Source organism: Macrobrachium nipponense, chromosome 20 (assembly GCF_015104395.2).
Source record: "Macrobrachium nipponense isolate FS-2020 chromosome 20, ASM1510439v2, whole genome shotgun sequence".
Taxonomy (NCBI): Eukaryota; Metazoa; Arthropoda; class Malacostraca; order Decapoda; family Palaemonidae; genus Macrobrachium; species Macrobrachium nipponense.
This window is the reverse complement of record NC_061089.1, coordinates 26,728,407-26,753,784: the sequence shown is the minus strand read 5'-3', so window position 1 is coordinate 26,753,784 and position 25,378 is coordinate 26,728,407. Positions and strand designations below refer to the sequence as shown.

Sequence of the window (25,378 nt, the reverse complement as noted above, 5' to 3'; positions counted from 1 at the left end):
TAGAAAGCGAAGGGGAAGAGGCGGCAGACGACGACGAAGACGAAGAAGACGATGAAGACGACGACGACACCTTCCTCCTCCTCTTCTTCTTCCTCGTCAACCTTCTCAGGACCGACGTCAGATCTGTCATCCAGAGCGGAGCCGGGGCTGCTGTTGCCGAAGCAACAGGGCCCGGACGCACCTGTCCGAACAGATCAGCATCGGGAGCAGCGGCGCCAGGAACAGGAACAACATCAGCAGGCGCAGGCATCACAGGAACGGCAGAAAACCGCAGGAGCAGGTACAGGAACGTCAGCAGTGGTCCACGTCACGTCCGTGGACAGCAGCTGGGCAGGTATGGCAGGGCTGTGAAGGCGGTCTAGATGGGCGGACACAGCGGCACAGACATCCTAGGTACCCGGCGGGAGGTCCCAGGGGCGAGCTCTTCGGGCACACGAAGTCCGGTCGCGGCAGCACGGCAAACACAGGCGGCAGCATCACACTCCCCCGAGTTACGGCGACTGGCCCCTGCACCGATGTAGTGGTTGTCACAGAGACCGCGTGCTGGGTGTACACCAGGTGAGGAGGTGAAGCGTAGCCGGGTGTTGTAATGGTCGTGGTGGTGGTCGTGACTGTTGCATGGGTGACCGCCACGGAGCCAGCGAGATGGAAGAGCAGCCCCTGGACACTCGGCACGCCCTGCAGCCCCAACGATGCCCACACCTGTCCGAGGTCATCCTTACGGCAACCGCACCTGAGGAGGCAAAAGTCGGGTGATTAGGGGGATCCCCTACCCGTTCGCGCGAAGACGAACGGATAGAGGACCCAGAGTACAACTCGACGTCAGGGTCTCCAGCGCCTCCTCCACACTCGACAAGTCAGGAGAGGAGAAGGACCTAGAAAACCCCCCCGAACCCCCCCCCCGGGGAAGGCGCGAGATGTGGAAGTTGAGCGGGCGGCAGGAAAGAAAGAAACTAAGTGTCCGTCACCAAAGGAGTCGCGGGAGAGCTTTCCGACGACTCCTTTGCAGGCCTTCGCTTCCTCCTGCCCTCATACAAAATCCACTGCGCCTCCGACCGATTCATAACACATTACAAGGCTCGGCTCGGGAGCATTCGCGCCCCCGACACCGGAGTATACAAATATGAGGGTCTATCTCCGGGAAAGACATAACTTCCCGCATTTACGCCCTTCGGTACCCGGGCATAGTCTCCGTGGGGTAGCGAGGCGAGGAGATTCCATCATTAATTAATTGCAGTTCAATTAATATGAAAAGAGAGAGAAATGATTGTACTTACAATGAATTCTTTCATACACAAACACAACCATATACTCAAGAAAGCAAACGACGAGAAGCGGGCAGAGAGCGTCGAACACACACGTCCACTCGCTGTGAGGCCGAAAGCAAAAGTGATTTGTTACCTCCCAGTCCGCGCGCGCGCCTGTCTGGGACAAGCAGTTAACTACCGAACCCCTTGTTCGAAAGCTTACGACCTATCAGCTGCCGCTAGTACCTTCTATTGTAAAAGGAAAAAAAAACCCGAAGTTTGTATGCGTGTCGGAACAATGTGGGTCTTTTTTTTTTCTTTTTTTTTCTATTTAATCATGATTTATATGCAAATATTTAAAAAATGAGAAAAGCTACAGCCTTCAATTATTTTTAGTTGTATTCTACATGAAATTGCGCACATTTCATATATAAAACTTTATTTGGAAACGGCTAATTTAAAATGGTGCAAACATTGCCACAATCGCACGTATGATTTTTTCGGAAGAGTTACCGCCAATAGGGCGGAACGTAAAGAAAATGTTATTTTTTTCATAAATTCACCATAAAATCGAAAATATTAGTGCTAGAGACTTCCAATTTGTTGCAAAATGAAGATAAATGCTTGAATATTACTAGAATATAAGCGTTTTAGCTTACAATTGCGTTTTTCGACCATTTCGGTAGAGTCAAAGTTGACCGAAGGTTGAAATTTTGGCAATTATCGTTATTTATATGAAAATATCTCAAAACTGATAAAAGCTACAACCATGGGTTGTTTTTAATTGTATTGTGCATGAAATTGCGCACATTTCCATATATAAAACTTTATATAACGGCTAATTTTAAAATGGTGCAAACATTACCACAATCGCATGTATGATTTTTTTCGGAAGAGTTACCGCGCGGATGTAAGGAAAAAGTTTTTTCATAAATTCACCATAAATCGAAATATTGTGCTAGAGACTTCCAATTTGTTGCAAAATGAAGATAAATGCTTGAATATTACTAGAATATAAGAGTTTTAGCTTACAATTGCGTTTTTCGACCATTTCGGTAGTCAAAGTTGACCGAAGGTTGAAATTTTGGCAATTATCGTTATTTATATGAAAATATCTCAAAACTGATAAAAGCTACAATCATGAGTATTTTATTGTTGTATTCTACATAAAAATGCGCACATTTTCATATATAATACTTCATGTAACGGCTAATTTACAATGGTACAAAAATTATGTCAGTGACGAAATAATTTCCGAGATGTGTCACAGATACTTTTTAGTGCGGCAAGAAAGAAATTCGCGCTTGCATAACGATTGTAAACAAAACAACACCTTAATCCGTGAACTCCCAGCATCCCCCAAGGCGCGTGATTCAAAAGTTTTAGGCTGGTAGGCCTATAAGTATTTTTCCACAAATTTAAAAAAAAACTTTTGTAAGTCGACGTAAAATACGTCCAGTCGGCACACGGGAGACAAAAAATGTCGACGTAAAATACGTCCAGTCGGCGTAAGAGGGTTAAAACCAAGAGGGAATTATCACAATAAGGGGTCCACTACACGAGTAATTTTAATAACAGGGATCCACTGCACAAGAATGTTTAAGAAACACTGGTCTAAATCCAAATCAGGCAGAATAAACTAATCCTTCAGATCTTCAAACTACACAAACACAAAATTAGCAAAAACACAGTTATCAGGAGTGCAGCAATGAATCCTTCCTTACACGATTTACACCAATCAACTACGTTGTTGCCAAGTTCAACAATCATTTCAGCTGGCACTGAAGAATATTATAGGAACACTAAAAATTTCTCCAATAAATAAGTACAGCTAAACCTGAAAGACTCAGGTTCTTACATCACCTCAAACTCTTAGTCAGACTGGCCAGATGGTATTGAGGGCACAAACCCAGATAAGAGCCATACAAATTATAAAATGCTATTGCACAAAAACTCCTGAATTAACAGAGAAAAAAAAATTGGAAAAGATATTTTTTTGGGGTCCACAGGACCCAGGGAAAACATGTCCGCAGATCTGTGGGCAACATCCTTAACAAAGGAGGTGGTGAACGTGGACTGGCGTAACCAAATACCAGCACTCGGCACTCTATGTACAGCCAAGTTCTTTTGAAAGCCAGAGAGGGACCAATACCTCTTAATGTCATGTGCTCTAGCCTGCACAGACGTGGTGGTGGAATCTTTCTTTGTACGGCCTGTGCTAACAAAAAGTCTGCGGCAGCGTGGTCTAAGGTGCTGAGTCCTTTTAATATGGCAACGCAGGGCCTGGAGTTGCCAGGGCCCGGACAGGGTACAACAAAAGCTCTTGAGCATCACCACCCACAAAGTCAGTCAGTGTTGGAATGGAAAACGTTGAACCTGTCATCATGCAAAGAGGGATTTTGGGTCTTTCCCACGAATTCCGGAACAAATTCGAAGGACATCGACCCCCAACCCCTGGTGTGCTTCACCTCATAGCTCAGACCATGGAGCTCTCCTACCCTCTTGGAAGATGCCAAAGCCAGAAGGAAAACTGTCTTGAGCATCAGGTTTCTGTCAGATGAGCGATGCTAGGGCTCATATGGACTCTTAGTGAAGCTCTTAAGTACCAAGGAAACATCCCATGTCGGAGGCTTGAGCTCTCTAGAACTTCGACTGTTCAAACCCCTTAACTAGCAGGGAAAGTTCCCAGGAAGAGGAGATCTCGATACCCTTCAGGCGTAACACCAAACTCAGGGCTGCCCTGTAGCCTCTAATGGCAGAAACGGACAAAAGTTTCTCGTCTCTGAGGAAGGTTTTTAAAAAAGTCTGCTACTCGCTGAATAGAGGTCGCGAGTGGAGAAAAACCCCGTTTACAACACCAAACACAGTAGATCGCCCATTTGCCTTGGTAAACCGCGGAGGTAGACTTTTGAAGACTGCTGGACATATGCCCATCTGTTCTCTGAGAAAAGCCTCTTGCTCGGAGGAGATACTTGACAGCCTCCAACCGTGAAGAGACGGGGATTCTACTGACTGGTGGAACCTTTCCACATGGGGCTGACACAGGAGATGTCGCCAAGGGGGAATCTCCCTCGGAACCTCTGACCACAATGACAGCAGATCTGGGAACCATTCTGCCCGAGGCCACAGAGAGGCTACCATAGTCATCCTGAGACCCTGTGAACTCATCAGCCTGTTCAGAACCTGATGGATCAAACACAACGGAGGGAAGGCATACACCTCCAAGTTGTCCCAGGGATGTTGGAATGCGTCCTCTGCTAATGCTGAAGGATCTGGAACCACTGAACATAACTACTCCAGCTTCCTGTTGAATCATGTCGCAAAAAGGTCCAGCATGGGTCTCCCCCAAATCTGGAAAAGCTAGTGTGCCACCACTTGATGAAGGGACCACTCTGTATCTAGGATCTGATCCCAGCAGCGACTGAGTTTGTCTGCGACCACGTTCCGTTTTCCTGGGATATATCTGGCTGAGAGCTCTACCGAATTGCTTACCACCCACTGGTGAAGCTTGACAGTCAAGGCGTGGAGTTGATGTGAAACCAGGCCTCCGTTTGTTCATATAGGCTACCACTGTGGTGGTGTCCGACATGAGAACGACGGAATGACCCTCTACCTTCCCCTGAAACTCCTTCAGACCCAGGAAAGCCGCCTTCAACTCCAAGACGTTGATATGTTGCTGCTTGTCCTCCAAACTCCAAACACCTGAAGCAATGAGGCCGCCTAAATGAGCCCCCCAACCTGCGAGGGAGGCGTCCAAAAACAGAAGGAAGTCTGGTGGAAGAGAACGCAGAGGGACACCCTTCAACAGATTCTGGTCGTCCAACCACCAACGAAGGTCTTCTCTCACTTCCAGAGACAGAGGAACCATTCCCAGTCTCCATTGCAGAGACCGAAGATGAAGACACCCATGAGGGACCAGCTTCTCCAGGGAAGACAACACTCCCAGAAGAACCTGCCACTGATGAGCTGACTGATGTGACTTTGACGGGAAGTTGTGCGCCACCGCCCGCAACTTCTCCAATCTCTGATACTATGGGAAAACTTCTGTCACTGTCGTATTGATGACCATGCCCAGGTAGAGAATCCTTTGACTGGGTGTTATGGTAATCGCTTTATAGCAAGGAATTATATATAAACCTTACAGACCTTACCTTACATTCTTGGTTCGGTTGGTTGCCCCAGGTCCTCAGTGTGAGGCACCTCTAATGTCTACCAGAGAGTTGCTAGTACATCTTCCGGTATATTTTTGCATCTTCCATCTTGGATGGTCTGGGATGCAGTTTAGATATTTGTCGAGCTTATTCTTAAACATATCTACGTCACTCCTGATATATTCCTCAGATGACTGGCAACGCATTGAATATACGCTGCATATCGATGCTGTGCGTAGTGGATTTAATGTCCTGTGTGCTTTCCTTATTTTTCCTGGTATATTTTTGGCACTATTATCTACCTCTGCTTGCTCTTTCTGATATTTTTTTAGTTCCATGATATTTCTGCTATTCCTTCTATCTGTTTCCATACCTGAATTATCATGTAGCGTTCTCTTCTCCTTTCCAGACTATATAATTTTAAGAATTGTAGTCTTTCCCAGTATCTAGGTCCTTAACTTCTTCTATTCTAGCTGTAAAGGACCTTTGTACACTCTCTATTTGTGCAATATCCTTTTGATAGTGTGGGTACCATATCATATTGCAATATTCAAGTGGACTACGAACATATGTTTTATAAAGCATAATCATGTGTTCAGCTTTTCTTGTTTTGAAGTGCCGTAACAACATTCCCATTTTTGCTTTACATTTTGCCACAAAGTTGCTATTTGATCATTGCATAACATGTTCCTATTCATCATCACACCAAGGTCTTTAACTGCTTCCTTATTTGTGATGGTCTCATTATTAGGTCCCTTATATGCATATAGCTTTCTTTCTCTGTCTCCATAATTTATTGATTCAAATTTATCAGAGTTAAATACCATCCTATTTACCCTCTGCCCAATCATATACTTTGTTAAGGTCTCTTTGTAGAGCGTTCCTATCTTCATCACAAGTAATTTCTCTACTTATTCTTGTGTCATCTGCGAAACTACTCACTACCGAATCCTTAACATTATTGTCTATGTCTTCAATCATAATAACAAACAGTATTGCAGCTAACACCGTACCTTGCGGCACACCGGATATTACCTTGGCTTCATCCGATTTCTCGTCGTTTGCAATAACTATCTGTTTTCTGTTGTGTAAAAATTCTTTTAACCATCTTCCTACTTTATCCACGATATTGTGTTTTCTAATTTTCTTCGCTAATATATTATGGTCTACTTTATCAAAAGCTTTTGCAAAGTCTAAATAAACACATCCGTTTCATTTCCGCTTTTCATATTTTTGAATATGTTTTTCACGGTGGACTAACAGTTGGGTTTGTGTACTTTTTCCGGGTACGAAACCATGTTGTCCTTTATTAAACAAATTATTTTTTATTAAATGTTTCATAATATTTTTCTTCATTACCCTTTCATACACTTTCATTATAGTGATGTTAGACTCACAGGCCTATAATTACTTGCCTCTAGTCTTGATCCACTTTTGAAAGTAGGGGTAAAATATATGCTAATTTGTGCTATCATATATCTTGCCTGTATCTACACTTTGTCTTAATAATATTGCAAGTGGCTTTGCGATAGAATGAACTACTTTCTTTAACAAAATAGCAGGAATTCATCAGGCCCTGCAGCAGCTCCATTTTTAATTTCATTAATAGCCTGCACAATATCAGCTTCATTAATATCTATGTCAGCTAAATATTCACTATTTTCATCCCTTACTTCTATATCATTATCTTCATTATCTATTCTAGGGGTGAATTCTCTCTTATATCGTTCTGCCAGTATGTTGCAAATTTCCTTATTTTTTTTCATTCGTTAATCTCCTTCAATTCTCAGAGGGCCTATTTTCTATTCTTCTTTTATTCATCTTCTTCGCATATGAGTATAATAGTGTTTGGGGTTTTGCTTGATATTTAATAGGGTTTTTTCTTCCAAGTCACGTTTTTCATTTTCTTTTGATTGTATAATCTTTTTTTCTGCATTTTCTATCTTACTTTTTAGTTCTATAACTTTCCATGCATTTTTTTTTTCTTTTGCAAGACCTTTTTTCCACTTTCTGATTTTCTGGAACAAGATTCTTCTGTCTCTTGGTATGCATGAATGATGTTTACTTTTCTTCTTCGGTATATATTTTTCCACTATTATCTCCAATATTTTATATAATATCTCCGTATTTACCCTTATGTCATCACTTACGAAAATGTTATCCCAATCTTTGTTTAATTCTTCATTAATTTTCTGACCATTTTATATTTTTACTGTAGAAGTTGTATTTTCCATATCCTTCCCACTTTTTTCATTTCTTGCTTATCTCTATTTTCACTTGCTTTGGAATGAACTGTTAATTCTATGACATTATGGTCTGAAATACTCGCATTATAACTATTATTTCTTTAACATAATTCATCTCGTTTCACATATACTAGGTCTAAAGTATTTTCTCCTTTCTTGTTGGCAGGTGATTTATTTGTTGAATGTTGTATTCTAGTAGCATATCATATAGCTTTTCAAATTGCCTCTTATCTTCTGCACTACTATTACTCTCTTTTTTATATGTATAAGTACAACCACAATCTCCTATTCGTTCTTTCCATTCTACGAAAGGAAAGTTGAAGTCACCAGATAGGAGAATAGTCCAGTCCTTGTGATTTCTACATATATCATCCAATTTTTCAATTATTAAGTCAAACTCTTTAGTATTAGGAGGTCTATATATTACTATGTTCATCAATTTTTCAGATTCAAATTCTACCGCTATTAGTTCACATTCTGAGTTACTATATTTCTCATATATTTTTCCTTGTTTTTTGTCTTTCCCATATATTGCGGTTCCCCCTTGATTCCTATTTTTTCTATCTGATCTATAAGTTTGGAACCCTTTTATTTGATCATCATTCCCAGTCTCTTGGGAATACCAGGTTTCACTTATATTCATTATATCTATTTTCCTTTTCATTTTGGGTTAGTTCTTCTAAGTACTCTATTTTTCTTTTTGAGTTTACTCGTAACTAAACCCTGCGCATTCATCACTATGATGGTTTGCGTGTTTTCTCCTTCATTAATACTGATAGTAATAAGGATTTTCCCATGTCTCTTTCCTGTTCTGGTATGTTGTTCTTTTTTTCATTTCCAGAAATTCTGCTTACATTAAAAAATCCAACTTTTCCATAATATTTGATCTTCCTTCATCATAATTATTCATTTTGTGTCTGAATCTGCAATTTTCTCCGTTTCTGCAATATCCTCTTGCATAATAAATACAGTTATTATCTCTTGAGTAGAATTTCGGAGCTGATGCTTTGAAATTCTTTGCTGACACCTCTGCATATCTCATTGGTGGTTTGCTTTTCTCTTCTACCTGATATTCTTGATTTCTCTCTTTATTTGTTTCTTTCTTATTTTGGATTTTATTACTTGGTTGGTTATTTATTTGATTATGATTCATGGCCTACAGGGTGCATATATTTGCATTTTTTGTCGAAACTTACATCCTTTTCCTTCTTTTAGGTTTTTACATATTTTTGGATGCAGATCTCTGCAATCATCCCCATATCCATCTAAGTATGGCACCATTTACCATATATTTCATAGTTTTGACATATCTTAGGATGTTTGTAGTAACATCTTTCTCCAAATCTGCAATTCCCTCTTTTCAAAAGGTTGCAGATTTTGTCTTTCTTGTCTATTTTTTCCTCTTTCCCGTCATTGTATAGATCTGGTAGAGCCTCTTCGGGATTTGCTTTCTGTTGTCATATCGTAATTTATTTCTTCGTAGGTATTGCTGCTTTATTGCCTCATATGTAGTATCAATGAGTATCTCTGCATCCATACTTTATCTTGTTCTTTGTTTTCCTTATTTTTTTCTGTCATTTCATTTTGTTTACTTCTCTCCGTTTTCCTCTTCTTCTTTTTCTTCTTCTTCTTCCTCTTCCTCTTCTTCTTCATCCTCAACTATTTGTACATTCAATCTTGATTTAATAACATTGTCTATCCATGATAGACATGTTGAACAAAAAATTCTTGTATCTTTTCTCAAATCTTGTATTACCTCAGCACACTGTGGATGGGTCGGAATGTTGCATGCAGCACTTTTCTGATTAGGTTTTTGTGGATTGACTATGCTATACCAAACCTTACACAGTTTGCATGCTTTTGGCATTCTTTTTCCTAATGCATCAATTAGTATATTCACAAGATTCACCTTATTCATTTTTCTTTGTCGGAATATGTTGGTTTATGTATATTTTCTTTATGAGTCTCTTGACCACTTGGATTTTATTTGGAACTTCTTCAATTATTTTCAGATGTTTTCATTAGATTTGTTCCAGTTTGAAGGATTATATCCTTCTAATATATCTATGAATGCTTTTGTATCTTTTTGGTAAGGACTGTTGCTGATTTCATAGATGAAGAAATGCCAGTTTCCCTTCCTGCTACCTCATCGTATTGCGAATCTGCTAGAACGACGCCAAATTACGCCACCTTTTCCCGCAGTTGGAACTTACTGCCATCTTGTTCTGATTTATAGTATTACACTTGATAAACTAACTTAGAAGACGCTTTATCCTACTATTTTCACACTAATCTTATCACCGATAGTTCACGAACACTTCTAGATATTTCTCAAATTCTAGTCGTATGTTAAACTTGTGATATCTGTTTGATTATTGTGACTTCACGCGGGTAACGTCTCACCAAGCAAGATGGCTACTACGAGAGAGGAAAATGCATCTTCTTCGAGAAGTTCTGCAGCAAGGAGGCAATCGCGCACATGTTGGAGGCGCCTGTTCTCATGATTATTCTAGAGGCGCCTGTTCTCATGATTATTAGTATCGCCAGGTGGGACATGGAACTCAACAAGCGCCGTCGTGTCATCAGAAACGCCACGTATTATGATGTAACTCTTTGCCTACATCCTTCTAAAAGGTTCCTGTTGCCTCGGGAGTCTGTGACATTCACTGTTATGCTCCACCCCCTTCAGCCCCGCCCCAGATCGCCGTATATATATATATATATATATATGCCATGAGGAAGTAGGGATCCTCAGTGATCAGATCATCAGAGAGAAGAGAAGGAACAGACAAAGGATAAGAGAGGAAGAAGGCGCACGAGAGAGTGGGATCGGAATCTGGTCAAGTCGTCCTACAAGTTGGTTTTGAGGAGTAACCTGCTCTTCAAGTATCAAGAATGGACATTGCTTTCTGCAGTACGGAGTCAAGACGACGTCTGAAGTTCTGCAGTTCTCCATTGTGAAGCCATCGCTTCGAGCATTGATTTTTGACAGCTGCAAAACTGGCCAGCAAGTATTTCATTACCTCACTGTTTCCCCAGTTCACATACTGTAAGATTCCATTTTGTTCTGTAAATAGGAGAAACCATTCTGCATTTATCTTTGTCAGTAAGCTTGTAAATAAACTTTTGTTCTGTTTGTGTTTCTTTCTATATTCGTATCCCGCTTGTAAATAAACTTTTGTTCTGTTTGTGTTTCTTTCTATATTCGTATCCCGAGTTTCAACTGTTGATGTCGAGTCCTTTTTGTTTACTATATTTAAGAACCTGTAATGGACCTCAAGTGTCCATGACACTGGGTATGAGGTTCGACTTTTCCTGGTTGACTAATATGCCCAGTTCCAGACAGAACCGAAGTAGACGATCCCTGCCCTGCAGCAGCTTTTCCCTGGAAACTGCCAAGACTAACCAATTGTCGAGGTACCAAAGCAAACTGATCCCCTGAGCATGGGCCCAACTTGACAAGAGAGAGAAGACCTTTGTGAACACTTGAGGGGCTGCCGTCAGCCCGAAGCCCAAGACTTTGAACTCAAAGACCTTGTCCCCAAGAGAGAAGCGAAGGAACTTCCTGGACGTGGGATGAACAAGGATTTGGGAGTAAGCATCCCATAAATCTATCGACAGCATGAAATCGCCTTCCCTCACGGCTGCCAACACTGAGCGCAGGGTCTCCATCTTGAACCGTGTCTTCCTGATGAAGTGATTCAAGGTGAAAAAGTCGATCACAGGCCTCCATCCTCCCGACGCTTGGGCACCAAGAAGATGCGACTGTAAAACCCTGGGGACGGACGCACTACTTCCTCTATCACATCCTTGTCCAGCATTTTCTGCACTTCCTCCTGAAGAGCTAAGAACTTCAGAGAATCTGGAGGATATACCTTCCTGAGCTGCGGCTTGTCCGACAGAGAAGGAGAGAAGTTGAATGGCAGTAGGTATCCCACCCGAAGGACATCTACCACCCACTTCTCCGCCCCATAACTCTGCCACTTGGCCCAATGGCCCGCCAGGCAACCTCCTCCCGCCCCCTGGGGCAGGAGAGGGAAAAGTGCCTAACATACCGACAGCCCCCTTTACCTCTGCCCCTTGGGCCCCTTCTTGGCTTAAAGGAACGAGAGCGAAAAGGGCGTTGATTTTCTGACTTAGGCTGTGTCGAACGGGAAGGCCTTGCCGAACTCGAGGTCCTCGACGGTCTATCAGGAGACGATCTCCTTGACTGCTGCTGGACGGGGACGGGGACGGAGAGAGGAAGGAGGAGGAGGAGCCGACTTCTCCAAGAACGAGACTCCGACTTGGACACAGCCTGGTGCACCAGTGTTGTCTTTGGTGCCAGCCCGGCGCCAGTCTATCGCATTCTCAACTCTGTCCAAGGAAACAAAAATTGGGACTCCAACAGATCTCCATTCCTCAATGCCAGCAAGGACTCTGTGTCAAGTGATCTCTCCACCCTAGAGCAAAGCCTTGTCCCTTCTAATCAGGAGGTTAGCCCATAAATTAACGCTCGGGTGAGCCATATATGAAAATGCCTTGCCCCCAGACTGGCAAGCGAGGATGCACTCACCAACCATTCTGGGGACCTGTCAGAAGCTATCTTGGCAATAAACACAGACCAGAAGTCCAGCCAAGAAACCGTCTACAACATGGAGTTCGCAGTAGATTCCAATGCTGAAGCATCTTACGGAGACTAGGACGGAGCCACCAACCTCACCTGTTCCAAAGTCAATCCCGGCTTCAGGTGAATGATGTCTGGGTCAAGATGTCATAACAACAAAAAAGCAGTTTGTAGCATAGTACTTCCTATGTCTCATGAGAGGCAGGGGTAGTAGTTTGGTAGAGCCCCTAGAGTGAAGTGAACCGTCCCAGTCCAAAACAGAGGCGTTAACCTTCTGCAAGACCGACTGAATGTGCCCCGACAAAGGAAGCTGAAGAGATGATTTGGGGTCCTGAGTAGCTCTCACCAAGGCTTGCACAAGCAAGGAGGAGTGTAAGACGACCAAGCCCGAGTCCTACTTTCCAAATTGTTAAACCCACGAATGAGATCAACAACTTCCAAAAAGGAAGACAACTCTTGCGTGTCTCCCTCCTCCTGCTCCGCCAACGGACACCGACGAGATGGATGTGTAGACTCCTCTAAGGCACCTTCCCCACCAAAATTAACGGAAGGGTTAGCAGCCAAACAGCCCAAAACCCCAACTAACCTGTCTGGGCTGGGTCCATGCATCGGCTTACGTGACGAACTCACTATAACACTAGGAACATCACTTACCTCAACAGATGACTCAACATGTCCATGATTGGTCACAGGCGTGGCGGACGTACATGCATGAGTTGGGGGGAAACCCGAACACTCAAGATCGAAGGAGAATCCCCTATAGTCTTTCCCCCTGAACACTCGAGATCAAAGGAGAATCCCCTATAGTCTAACTCTTGGAAGCACCAGTGAGAGAGGTAGGCAAACACTCCTGCTGCACCAACTCTGCGCTCACTACCTTCGACCTCTTGACAGGTGCTTCGAGATCCTTACGGCGACGAATAGGCCTTGGAGAAGGAGCACTTACATCACATGCACGGGCAGGGGAGGTTGCAACACGCTGGTGATGGGCACGGACAGGGGCGGGTGGGGGTTAACATGCCAGTGGTTTGAGGCAGAAGACAAAGCATGCCAGAAAACAAGAACAGAAAACCTGGAACTCCGGGGCACATACACTGACACCGTGAAGGAGCAGAAGAAGCCATATTAACAGCCAAACACACACACTAAACACAAGCGAAATAGGCAATGAACCGGGAAAAGGCCAAGAGAGGTTAACAAGACTCTCGCCCAGGTAGTCAAAGAATACTGGCGTAGCGGCGTCGTCCTTGACTAATCCTCACCCGAGCTATATGCATGCGTTGCCAGATATCACAAGATCCCTTGCCATCATCTGCTTTTTAACCGGATCCAGCTAGGCACTAGAAATTATCCTAGTGTTAAGACCGAAGGTTTGTTCGCGTACGAACAAGATATTTTTTGGGTTGTACAGCCTAAATACTGTGTGAAAAAATTAAATACTCACCTTTTGCCAAAAATCTAATGCAAACCTCATGAACCAAATTTCACATTCTTTGTAGTCAAACTTGTGTATTATGGTCACGTTTGTATCATTATGTTTAAGTTCTGTCTGATTCAAAAGGCCTGGTTTCCAACATACAATTGTGTTTTCACAACTCTGCAAGTAATGGGCTTCATTAGTGACCTTCAAAATTTTGTATACAACATTAATGAAATTTTTTTTTTTTTTTTTATAAATTTTTCATTAAAAACAATGTGCTTTATATACATTTTTTGAGATCAGTATAGAGTTGAAAATAAGGATGAATTGTTAACATAACTTCTATATCACCTATGCAGCAACAATTTGTAAAACTTCAAGAACTACCTGCCTTTGAGAGAATAAATCTTCCAAGCCAACGAACACAATCTACATAGTTTCGATGGATATCTCTGGTTGAAAAATCTGGAAAGTTCTGTTGTAAGGTTGGAAATGGACGCACAGATCGACTAGGATTAAAGGTATAGGATTGTGAAATGGTTGATGACATAGCATCCGTTGTAAGTTTCCAAATTTTTAGGGAATGATCCATGCCACATGATGCTATGCAGGTGCCCTCAATGTCAATATCCTATAGAATGAGAGCAAAAAATTTTTTTATTGAAAAGTCAAAATAAATTGGGGAAAAAAATCTTTTCCTTTTTCTTTATCATATGAAATCTTGGTACCAGTGTTTATCAAAAATCCTCCAAAACTTCATATTCTGGTACAATAGATTTTCAAAACAATCACTTAATGAATTTCAACCCTCATTAAAATGGACCAGAACATTTCACCATAACTAAAGAATGTACAAACTAATTACATTATACACTGCTAGATTATTGGTAGCCTATGCATGTCAAACAACCTGAATTTATGTTTATATATTTTGTCCTATCAAATATTCTATGTACAATGAACACTATTCATTCTTAACCTACCTGAAATAGGTAAAAATGCAATAAATAAAACTAATGCTATGATTTATAATGAACATAACTTTTAAAATTAAGTGGAAAGAGATTACTAAACTACTGGACTGGTATTGAACAAACTGTCTAAAAATTCTTTGTGTACACTATATTACTATCAATAAATTTCCTTCAAACCATTGAGCTGACACTCAACTCTCAAGGGCTGGCCCAAACCTTTGCTGCCAATGAACTAATGGTGCATAAGGCCTACAAAGTAATGATGCATGAAATAAGGCTTTTACTCAATTTTTATTATCATACAGAATTTTACCAACTACTTTAACAAAGCAAATGATCTTGAATATATGGATGCTTTTTGTGCCAAGATCATATTGCAAATGAGGAAGCTCAGGAAAATGTGTTCGGCAGCTTAAAATTAGATACATCTGAAAGACTGAGGTGGTCTAAACATATGATGAGATAGGGTAGTGATATTAGTACAGTAGCAGATATGAAAACTGCAGGATGGACACCAGTTGGAGCCCTACATGAAAAATACTACGTATGAGGATTGAGAGAACTCATTTCATATAAAGTTCCAAGAAAGGGACAATAAAGGACAAAAATGTTAATGATCTCAATATAGTTTTGTGAAAAACTGATTTTGAAATCCTTTAGCAGTAGTAAGTTTATCTAAAAATTATGATCTGAAAATATGGTTAATACTTACAGCACTTAAAACTTCATCTCTGTGAGCCTCTACTCCACCAAAGGTAGCCACAAGGATATCTGTCCTGATATTCCACATCCTTAGGGCATGGTCTTTACTCACTGATAATAGGAGGTTTGGATCCCGAGGATGAAATTTAAGTTCATTTATGGCATTTCCATGGCCTTGATTAAAAACAAATAAAAAATAAATTTAAGTATACATAATCAGTTAGAATAAGTAAGGGGACACAACCATTAATACCACAAGCTTAAGCACACAATTGATAACAGATTGCATATTCAATACACAAGTTTTTCCATACAAACCCATTATAATCAAACAGTACATGTCTACACTTCTCAATTCAGAACACCAATCAGACTCTCTCCATGCACATATCTAAATGCTCAATTATGCTTCAATCACCTTTTCACTTTTTGTGTGAATTGCATGTGAGGCAGCAATTAGAGGGGGCTATAAGGAAGATACTCGCTATATGATTACTAGGTCTTTTATGATAAAAAAAAATACCATTGTTTTAAAAAAGTTCATTTCATCATGGCCTTACATACTTACTTTTTATACACTCTGCTATTTAGGTTGATGGGCAATTTGCTGAAGGACCCTCTGTTTATGAAAGCCTAAAGGAGCCAGAAGAGCACTTTGAGGCTAACGAGTCAGAAACAAAGTCTCTGGTAACACACATTTGCACAAATTAAGGTTAAAAACTCGAAGTATTCAATTTTATGGACTGGGCTTTGGGAGCCCTTGCGAAATAGAAAAGGCATCCTGGAAGAGTGTTTTTCTGCGTCTGACTCCTCCTCGTCCAGGCGTGGATGGAGCTCTGCTTCGAAGTCTCGTCCTCTGAAGAGATCGTGGGTAGTTAGAGGGCAGAGTGGGGTTTAAGAAGGAGGCTGCAATTTGCTCTTTTAAGCCTCTCTTCTTAGCCAAGAACGAAAACCCATCAAAACCGTGGCCTAGAAGCTTCGAAGTGAAGGCACTCTCTTCTCTTACGGGGGAAGAAAAGGAGAAGACCCTTTGTCCAGTAAGAGCGCTAAAATTTTATTTACAAAGAAAGTCTCTTTTGGGAGGTACGCAGGAAAGTCTTTGGTGTTCGGTCAAGGATCCTACAAGACCAATATCAAAAAACGCCCTTACGTTTTTCATTAAAGACGTTATTAAGGAAGCGCATCTTAAATGTGGTGAAGAACAATTTAAACTCCTCAGGGTGAAAGCACACGAAGTGAGGGCCATAACAACCTCAATGGCTTTTCATAAAACGTGGTCCCTTCAAAATCTAATTGAATCCACGTATTGGAAGTGTAACTCAGTGTTCGCCTCTCACTATCTAAAGGATGTGAGAGTTACTTATGAGAAGTGCTTTTCACTGGGAGCATATGTGTCCGCGGATTTAGTGCTGGGAGGAGGAGCTGAGGTTAATCCTAATTAGTTAGGTTATGTAAATTTAACATTATGGTGTTTGGTTTTTATGGTTGACTGAAAGAGGGTATAGGAGAACCCTTTTCAGTTCTTAGATTTAACATGGTTAGGAAGGTCAGGTGGTCGGATTAACTTTTGGTCTCCTCGTTGTGTGCATTATGGTAGAAAGCCTAAAGCTCTATCATGTAAGAGGGCTAGCCCCCATTGATAAGATACAGGTCAGGCTCTGCCATGTAAGCGGGTAAGCCCCATTGGTACGATCCATGCAGGTTCTGTCGCGTAAGCGGGCTAGCCCCCATTGACATGATCCAGAAGGGCTGTTCGGTCATAGGTGGTTTACCTCACTGAAGCTCTTGAGGCAGGCAGACTAAATGACAGTAATCATGAAGTCTTCAGCCCAAACAGGTAAGAACCAAGGATTGATATCCTACAACAATTGTTGTTGTTTCCCGTTATTAGAATTTTGTATTTATATAGCTGTCTCTCGCCCTCCACCAAGGGTGTCAATCAGCTAAGTATATATCTGCCTGGTAAGTCGCATGTATAAAAATGATATTGTTAAGATACAATAGTTTTATACATACTTACCTGGCAGATATATACGATTAAGGGCCCACCCAGCCTCCCCTCAGGAGACAGGTGTAAGAGAAAATCTGGCTCAGAAAACGGGAATGGTTGGGATTCCGCCACCCAGCGGCGGGAATGGTAGATCACCTGACCTACCGGTAGCGTGTGCCGCGAGTTTTGAATTCATAACATAAAAGCTATGATCACTGAAAAACTGAATATATGGTAAAATATTTCACAGATGTACTATGGGGGAGATGCAGTACCTTTTGGCGGGGTATACCGGAAGATGCAGTACCTTTTGGTGAGGTATACCTATCTTTCCTAAGACTTCTTTGCCCTTTAGTTTGCAAAATTACAATTATAGCCGACATACTATCATAAAAGATAAGAACTAAGGCTATCCTTGGGTATATTCATGAGCAAATACGTATATAAAAAGATGTCCAGGGATATGGAGGTACAGTACATTTCCCCCAATGAAATCTCATGTCGCACTGATCCACCTCTGTCCTGTACTGAGCTACTGTAGTTCCTGTAAGAGTTGCCGTAAGTCATTTATGGCCCATTGAAGTGATACGAATATTTTCCCAGCACCTCACATGATCATGCCTGTGAAGGCCCTTCACAACATCCTCACAGGTTAAGACATGGTAGTCTTCAGGCAGAGCTACTGCTGACCACAGCTATTAGAGCTATACTAATTGTGAAGTACAATTTTCTGCGGAGAACTCATAATAAGGAATTACCATTAAATGAAAAGAAGGTTCAGGCTATGCCATTCTAATGGACCAAGGATGACAACTGATCCTGTTTAGTTAGGCAATCTATTTCCACTTTTGTGTAAATCACCATCCTCTGATACGTACCTCTCACTGATACTAAATTTGACTTCTGGAAAACTTGACAGAAAAGAGCGAAAATGATATTGTTATAATACAATAAAGTTTCATACATACTTACCTGGCAGATATATACTTAGCTAAGACTCCGTCGTCCCCGACAGAAATTCAAATTTCGCGCCACTCGCTACCGGTAGGTCAGGTGATCTACCTGCCTGCCCTGGGCGGCAGGACTAGGAACCATTCCCGTTTTCTATCAAATTTTCTCTCTTCCACCTGTCTCCTGCGGGGAGGCTGGGTGGGCCATTAATCGTATATATCTGCCAGGTAAGTATGTATGAAACTTTATTGTATTATAACAATATCATTTTCATACAATGAACTTACCTGTCAGATATATACTTAGCTGATTGGCACCCTTTGGTGGAGGGTAAGAGACAGCTAATATGGAATAGACAGGTAAACAACATATGTTGTAGGTATAAAAGAAAAACCTTGGTTCCTACCTGATAGGTGGTAGACTTCGTGGCTGTAGCCCGGTAGTCTGCATCACCTCAAGACTTTAGCGAGATATTAGATCTATGGCTAGAGTTCTTGTGGGTCTGTCGATGGGTATATGAACCGCATACTCGGCAGAGCCTGAAAGGACTTTGTCAATGGGTACTGGACCACTTCTATGACAACACACCTTATGAAGGAGCATAACCAATCCCGACCACCTGATCCTAACCACCATGTTAGTATATAGAATTGTTCTGAGTTATCCCCGAACTCATTACAAACAACCCATAACTCGAAACTAAAACGCATTCATAAAAAATTCTCAAAAAAAATTTTAATACTCCTCTAAAAGATATCACAAGAGTTCCTTACTGAACAACAGTGACTGGCCGCCAGTGCAGCACCGAGCCCTCTTGTCAGCAGAAATCTAGAAACATAATCTAGTAGAAGGTAGTAACAAAGTAAGGATTGGTGTTTGCTCCCGTACCCAGTATCGTATCCGCCGATACAAAAGGCCCCAGAGAAAAAAATTTCTCGTAGGTTACGCGAACGTCTTTAAGATAGTGAGATGCAAATACCGAATTGCACCTCCAATATGTCGTATCAATGATTTTCTTTAGCGACATATTCTTCTGAAAAGAGAGAGACGTCGCCACTGCTCTAACTTCATGAGCTTTTACTCTTAAAAGCGGAAAAGAGTCGTCAGGACAGAACTTGTGAGCATCTGTAATGACGCTCCTAATGAAGAAAGCTAATGCGTTCTTAGACATGATTCTTGTGGGGTCCTTAATCGAACACCAAAGACTTTGTCTAGAGCCTCCCATTTGTTTCTTCCTTTGTAAGTAGAACTTCAAGGCTCTTACCGGGCAAAGAGACCTTTCTGTTTCTCTCCCTACTAGACTCGATAAGCCTTTAATCTCGAATCTCTTGGGCCAGGGATTCGATGGGTTCTCATTTTTCGCTAGAAAAAGAGTTCTAAACGAGCAGAAGGCCGAGTCTCTGTTAAAGCCGACTTCATCTTCCAGGGCATGAAGTTCCCCAACTCTTTTGGCTGTCGCCAAAGATAGGAGAAACAAGCATTTCCTTGTTATATCCCGGAACGAAGCTAAATGAGGAGGCTCAAATCTGTCAGACGAAAGGAACTTAAGAACTACATCCAGGTTCCAGCTGGGAGGAGTTAGTTCCTTAGATTTTGTCGTTTCAAACGATCTAATCAAGTCGTGCAGATCTTTATTATCAGCAATCTCTAGGCCTCTGTTTCTGAAGACTGCCGAAAGCATGCTCCTGTATCCTTTGATCGTCGATACAGATAAGTGAGAGACCTCTCTCAAGAACAAAAGGAAATCAGCGATTTCAGTTATAGAGGTACTGGAGGAGGACAACTTCTTAGACTTACACCACCTTCTGAATACCTCCCACTTCGACTGATAGACTCGTCTAGTGGAAGCTCTGCGGGCTCTAGCGATAGCGCTTGCAGCTTCGCGAGAAAAACCCCTCGATAGTCGAAAGGCAGTCAGCGCGAGAGCGGGGAGGTTTTGATGAAACCTCTCGAAGTGTGGCTGTCTGAGAAGATCCATCCTTTTTGGAAGGGATCTTGGGAAGTCTACTGTCCACTCCAGCACCTCTGCAAACCAATCTTGTGCTGGCCAAAACGGGGCTATCTGGGTCATCCTTGTCCCGTTGGACGCTACAAACTTTCTCAACACTTGTCCCAGGATTTTGAAAGGGGGGAAAGCGTACACGTCCACATGAGACCAGTCTAGCAGGAAGGCGTCGACCACGAGAGCTCTTGGGTCTTCCACCACTGAACAAAAGACTTCCAGCCTTTTGGAAAGGAATGTGGCGAACAGATCTACGTGAGGAGTGCCCCAAAGATCCCAAAGACTCTGACACACCTCTGAATGAAGGGTCCATTCTGTGTGAAGGACCTGGCTTCTCCTGCTCAGTCTGTCCGCCCTGACGTTTCTCGTACCCTGAACAAATCTTGTCAGGAGGGAGATGTTCCTCTGTGAGGTCCAAATTAGCAGATCTCTTGCTATCTCGTATAGAGACACGGAGTGCGTTCCTCCTTGCTTCCGAATGTAGGACAGGGCGGTAGTGTTGTCCACATTCACTTGGACCACACTGTTTGTCACAAAGGGTTCGAAGAACTTTAGCGCCAAGTGAACTGCTAGAAGTTCTTTGCAATTTATGTGCCAGGACACCTGTGCTGCCTTCCAGGTGCCTGACACTTCTCTCGGTCCTAGTGTTGCTCCCCAACCCTTCTCCGATGCGTCTGAATACAACACTCGGCTTGGGTTCGGAACTTCCAGAGAAATTCCCTTGTTCTCTTTTAGAGGGGACAACCACCATTGCAGGTGTGGTTTCATCTCCATTGGAAGGAGAAAACTGTCGGAGAGAAGTCCCGTCTTCCAGTTCCATGATCTCCTTAGGAAAAACGGAAGAGGACGAAGATGCAGTCTTCCTAGAGGAAAAAACTGTTCTAGCGAGGAAAGGGTGCCTAGAAGGCTTAACCATTCCCTCGCCGAAGTCTGTTCTTTCCCTAAGAAGAGAGAGACTTTTTCCAAGCCTCTCACGATTCTCTCTTGCGAAGGAAATACTCGAAAACCCCGAGAATCCATCTGAATCCCCAGATAGACCAAGTTCTGTCTGGGAATCAGCTGTGACTTCTCGAGGTTCACGAGTAGTCCCAACGCCTTTATCAGGTCTAGGGTCAAAGAAAGGTCCTCCAAACACTGTCTCTCTGTTCTGGCCCTGATGAGCCAATCGTCCAGATATAGAGATGTTGACGCCTTTGAGGTGAAGAAACCTCGCCACATTCTTCATCAGGTTTGTGAAGACCTGAGGAGCTGTTGACAGGCCGAAACACAAGGCCCTGAACTGAAAGATCCTTCCCCCCGCCATGAAACGGAGGTACTTCTTCGACGAAGGGTGAATCGGGACATGAAAATAGGCGTCCTGGAGATCCAGCGACACCATCCAATCTCCTTGACGCAAAGCCGCAAGGACTGAGGCCGAAGTCTCCATAGAGAACTTTAGAACGAACTTGTTCAGAGCGCTGACATCTAGTACTGGTCTCCAGCCCCTCGAGGCTTTCGCAACCAGGAAAAGCCGATTGTAAAACCCCGGAGAGTTTTGCAAAAAAAAAGAAAAAAAAGATAGAACTAATTATATAGCTCTTTTGTCCCACATTTGATTCACAATCAGACGAAGAGTATCCCTCAGTACAGGGTCCCTGTATCTGGCTGACAGTTCCCGCGGAATGGTCGTTAGGGGAGGACTGTCCTGGAAGGGGATAAGATATCCCTTCCTGATTATGGACATCGAAGAGGCGTCCGAGTTTATGAGTGACCAGGCGTCTGCAAATTCGAGAAGCCTGGCACCCACTGGTGTTTGGAGGTTGTCTGTCTCACTTCCCTTTCTTAAAGGGACGGGAAGAAGCTTTACCTCTCCTCTCAGGACCTCTTCTCTTAGAGGGAGCTCTGGAGGGAGGGCCTCCTCGAAAGGGCTGAACCGTAGAAGTCGGTCCTTTCTTGTCAACCGAAACTAGGAGTCTCTTCTTCCTTGCAGTTTGCAGGAGAAGATCCTGTGTCGCCTTCTCAGTCAGTGAGCGAGAAATGTCCTTCACTAACTGAGAAGGAAACAAGAAGTCCGACATGGGAGCGAAAACCAGGACTGCTCTCTGTGAGGGAGAAACCGCCTTGGTTAAGAAGGCACTAAAAATACTCCTCTTCTTAAGGAGTACCGCTCCAAAAAGAGAGGAGATTTCTCCCGATCCGTCTTGTACTGCCTTGTCAATACAAGAAAGAATACTCAGAATGACTTCGGGGTCTAGACCTTCCGAGTCATGAGCCTTCTTAGACATCACCCCTAGGGACCAAAATATGGAAGAGGCCCTTGAGGAGATGATCCGTCTCAGAAATCGCCCAAGACACACGAGCTCCATTCAAAGCGTGTCTCCGCGATGAATCAACCAAGGTTGAAAAGTCCGCTTCGGCTGCCGCTGGGAGAGAAAGGCCCATGTTCTCCCCAGTTCGGTACCAGAAACCTCTCTTGCCAGAAAGTATGGCTGGAGGCATACAGAAGGTGTTCTGCCCAGATCCTTCTTTGACAACATCCATTTGTCTAGAGACTGTAGCGCTCTCTTCATAAGATCGTAGGTCTCATCTTCAAGACCGACGAAGACTTTGGTACAACCGCACTCGAAAACAGTGATCGAGGCGAAGGAGGAGCCGCAGGAGTCAAAGAATCTCCGTACTCCTGCAAAAGAAGGTCTGTCAGAACTCTATAGTTAGAGACTCCTTCTCTACCGTTACCCTCTTCTTCCGAATCTCCTTCTACACCGTGCGGAGAATCGGCCTGAAAAACGAGAGGATCTTCATCCCGTTCTCTCTCTACTGGTGACAAACTCCTACTAGGAGAGGGACTCATAGAGTGAATAGAATCTCTCTCAAGTCTAAAAGAAGTCTCGCGTCTGCTTGACTTCTCACGCCTGGAAAGCGGCTCCTCGCTTGCTGGTCGCCTCGCGCTTGGCTGGCGCTTCTCGCTTGGCTGGAGCTTGTTGCCTGGCTGGCATCTCGCGCCTGGCTGACGCCTCGCGCTTGTCTGTGGCGCCTCAACAGCAAAGCTGACTCCCTCCTCGCGGCCTGGCTGGCGTCTCGCGCTTGGCTGAATCCTCGCGCCTGGCTGGAGCCATCGTCGCTTGGGCTGAATCCTCGCGGCCTGAGGCGTATCCTTATCCAGAGGCAACTCGCTGCGGATAGCTGCCTGAAACAAACTTGCAAAGACTCTTCGCGGCCTGGAAGACGTCCATGTTCTGGAGGGGACGCTTCACGTCTGGCCGGCTGAAAGAAGACCGAGACCTTCCTTAATAGGAAGTCTAGCGTCCTTCTTGCGAGGGGGATCCCTCGAAAGAACTCCAACCAAAGAGGCTATCTGCTCTTGTACTGCAAGCAATATCCTCTTGGAAGCCACACCAGCGTCCTCTTCAATAGAAGAAGCAGGAAAGAACTCGAAGGAGTGCGATCCTCAAATACCGTTCGAGGAGGCGTCGAAACCAGCTTAGCCTTCTTGATAGAAGAAGGAGCTTCCTCCGAGAAGCGTTCCGGGCTCGAGTCGAACGTGCGCTCTTTCCAGTGCCTTTTCAGTGGCCTAGAAAGATCCGAGTCCTTCCACCCTCGTTTAGGTGAAGGAGAACCGGACGACGAGAAACAATCTCGTAGGACGCTTCTATTAAAGCGGTCCTGAGCAGACTGTAGTGAAACAGAACCTGCTGAAGGGACGCCTGACCGTTGGGGATTCCCCACAACCTCCGTACGACTTTCGACTTTCCTTCTCCTCTGGGTATGTGAGTTTGGAAGAGGTCTAGGCCTGGGAGCATCGCAGGGACGGTCAGACGCTCCACAACACTGGGAACACTCACTTCACTAAGTAATTCACTATCACTTCCCTTACCTTGCATGGCCGCCATCTTTGTCTTCATTTTACGAAGAGTAGCCTTCAGATTGGCGATTTCCGAAGCCGAATCCGAATGCAAAGCCTGTGTGGGTTCAGATACATAGGGAGAATCAAATTCATTAATAATAGGAGAGTTAGACTCAGAAAAAGGCTCAATAGGCCTTGTACTCACACTCTTTTGTGCAGCCCGTCTAATTCTATCCCTCTCTAACTTCTTCAAGTAAGAAGTTAGAGTCTTCCATTCATTAGCATTCAACTTTTCACACTCAATACAGGTGTTAGCCAAAGAACAGTCAAACCCCCCTACATTTACGACATACAGTGTGAGGATCAACCGAAGCCTTCGGTATCCTCACCTTGCAGCCTACATTCACACACACTCTCACACTAACACTTGAATCAGACATTCTATCAGAAAAATCAAAAGCAAGTCCAAATCCAGTCCACCGTAGCGAATGCCAAAACAACGATCCAGTACGTCACCAAGAAATCCAATATAGATGATCAAAAGTCTTGAAAAGCGAATTCCAGTCAGGAGGTAGTAACAACAATGTTGATACCACTGGCGACAGAGAAAATATGATAGAAAACGGGAATGGTTCCTAGTCCTGCCGCCCAGGGCAGGCAGGTAGATCACCTGACCTACCGGTAGCGAGTGGCACGAAATTTGAATTTCTGTCAGGGACGACGGAGTCTTAGCTAAGTATATATCTGACAGGTAAGTTCATTGTATGAAATGTTACAATTCTACCACACTAAATGCCAACAACAGACAGTCATTGAAATATCTTCAGTCTCTTATACAGATCTGATGCACCCAAGCTGCTCTTGGTACCATGGTTCAGGTGAAGACTTGCAAAGCAGTTATCAGGCTGAAACAAAACTCAAAATGCCAAGCATATTTCCAAGGATGTGGAAATACACCTGTGGGCCAAGAATACTATAAGAGTACTCTTATCTAAAAGACTTGTGGCACAAACTTGTTTGGCAGACTGATGTCAATAATCAGTCTCCACTCTCTTATTGCATTCTTTACACTAACAAACACTAGAATATCAAATTTACCTTACTAATCAAACCTCAATCCTCTTGAAATGAACTGAATATAGAGTTTAGGACAAAGGCCAAGCACTGGGACTTATGAGGTCATTCAGCACTGAAACTGAAATTGACAGTGAAAAAGTTTGAAAGGTTAACTGGAGGAAAACTTCACAGCTGCACTATGAATCACTC

At 43.2% G+C, this 25,378-nt stretch overlaps 1 protein-coding gene across 9 annotated transcripts in view; it reads right to left on the bottom strand.

The window, feature by feature from the left end:
* The window catches only part of LOC135223803 (polycomb protein EED-like), a 73,387-nt gene that overhangs the window by 10,564 nt on the left and 37,445 nt on the right, over positions 1-25,378 (bottom strand). For all 9 annotated transcript variants that reach the window (XM_064262698.1, XM_064262636.1, XM_064262651.1 and 6 more), the window contains exons 5-7: positions 15,357-15,520; positions 14,062-14,301; positions 13,695-13,847 (exon numbers count right to left, since the gene is read on the bottom strand). In XM_064262698.1, the coding sequence (XP_064118768.1) occupies positions 13,695-13,847; positions 14,062-14,301; positions 15,357-15,520 (557 nt within the window). The remainder of the gene's footprint in view (positions 1-13,694; positions 13,848-14,061; positions 14,302-15,356; positions 15,521-25,378) is intronic.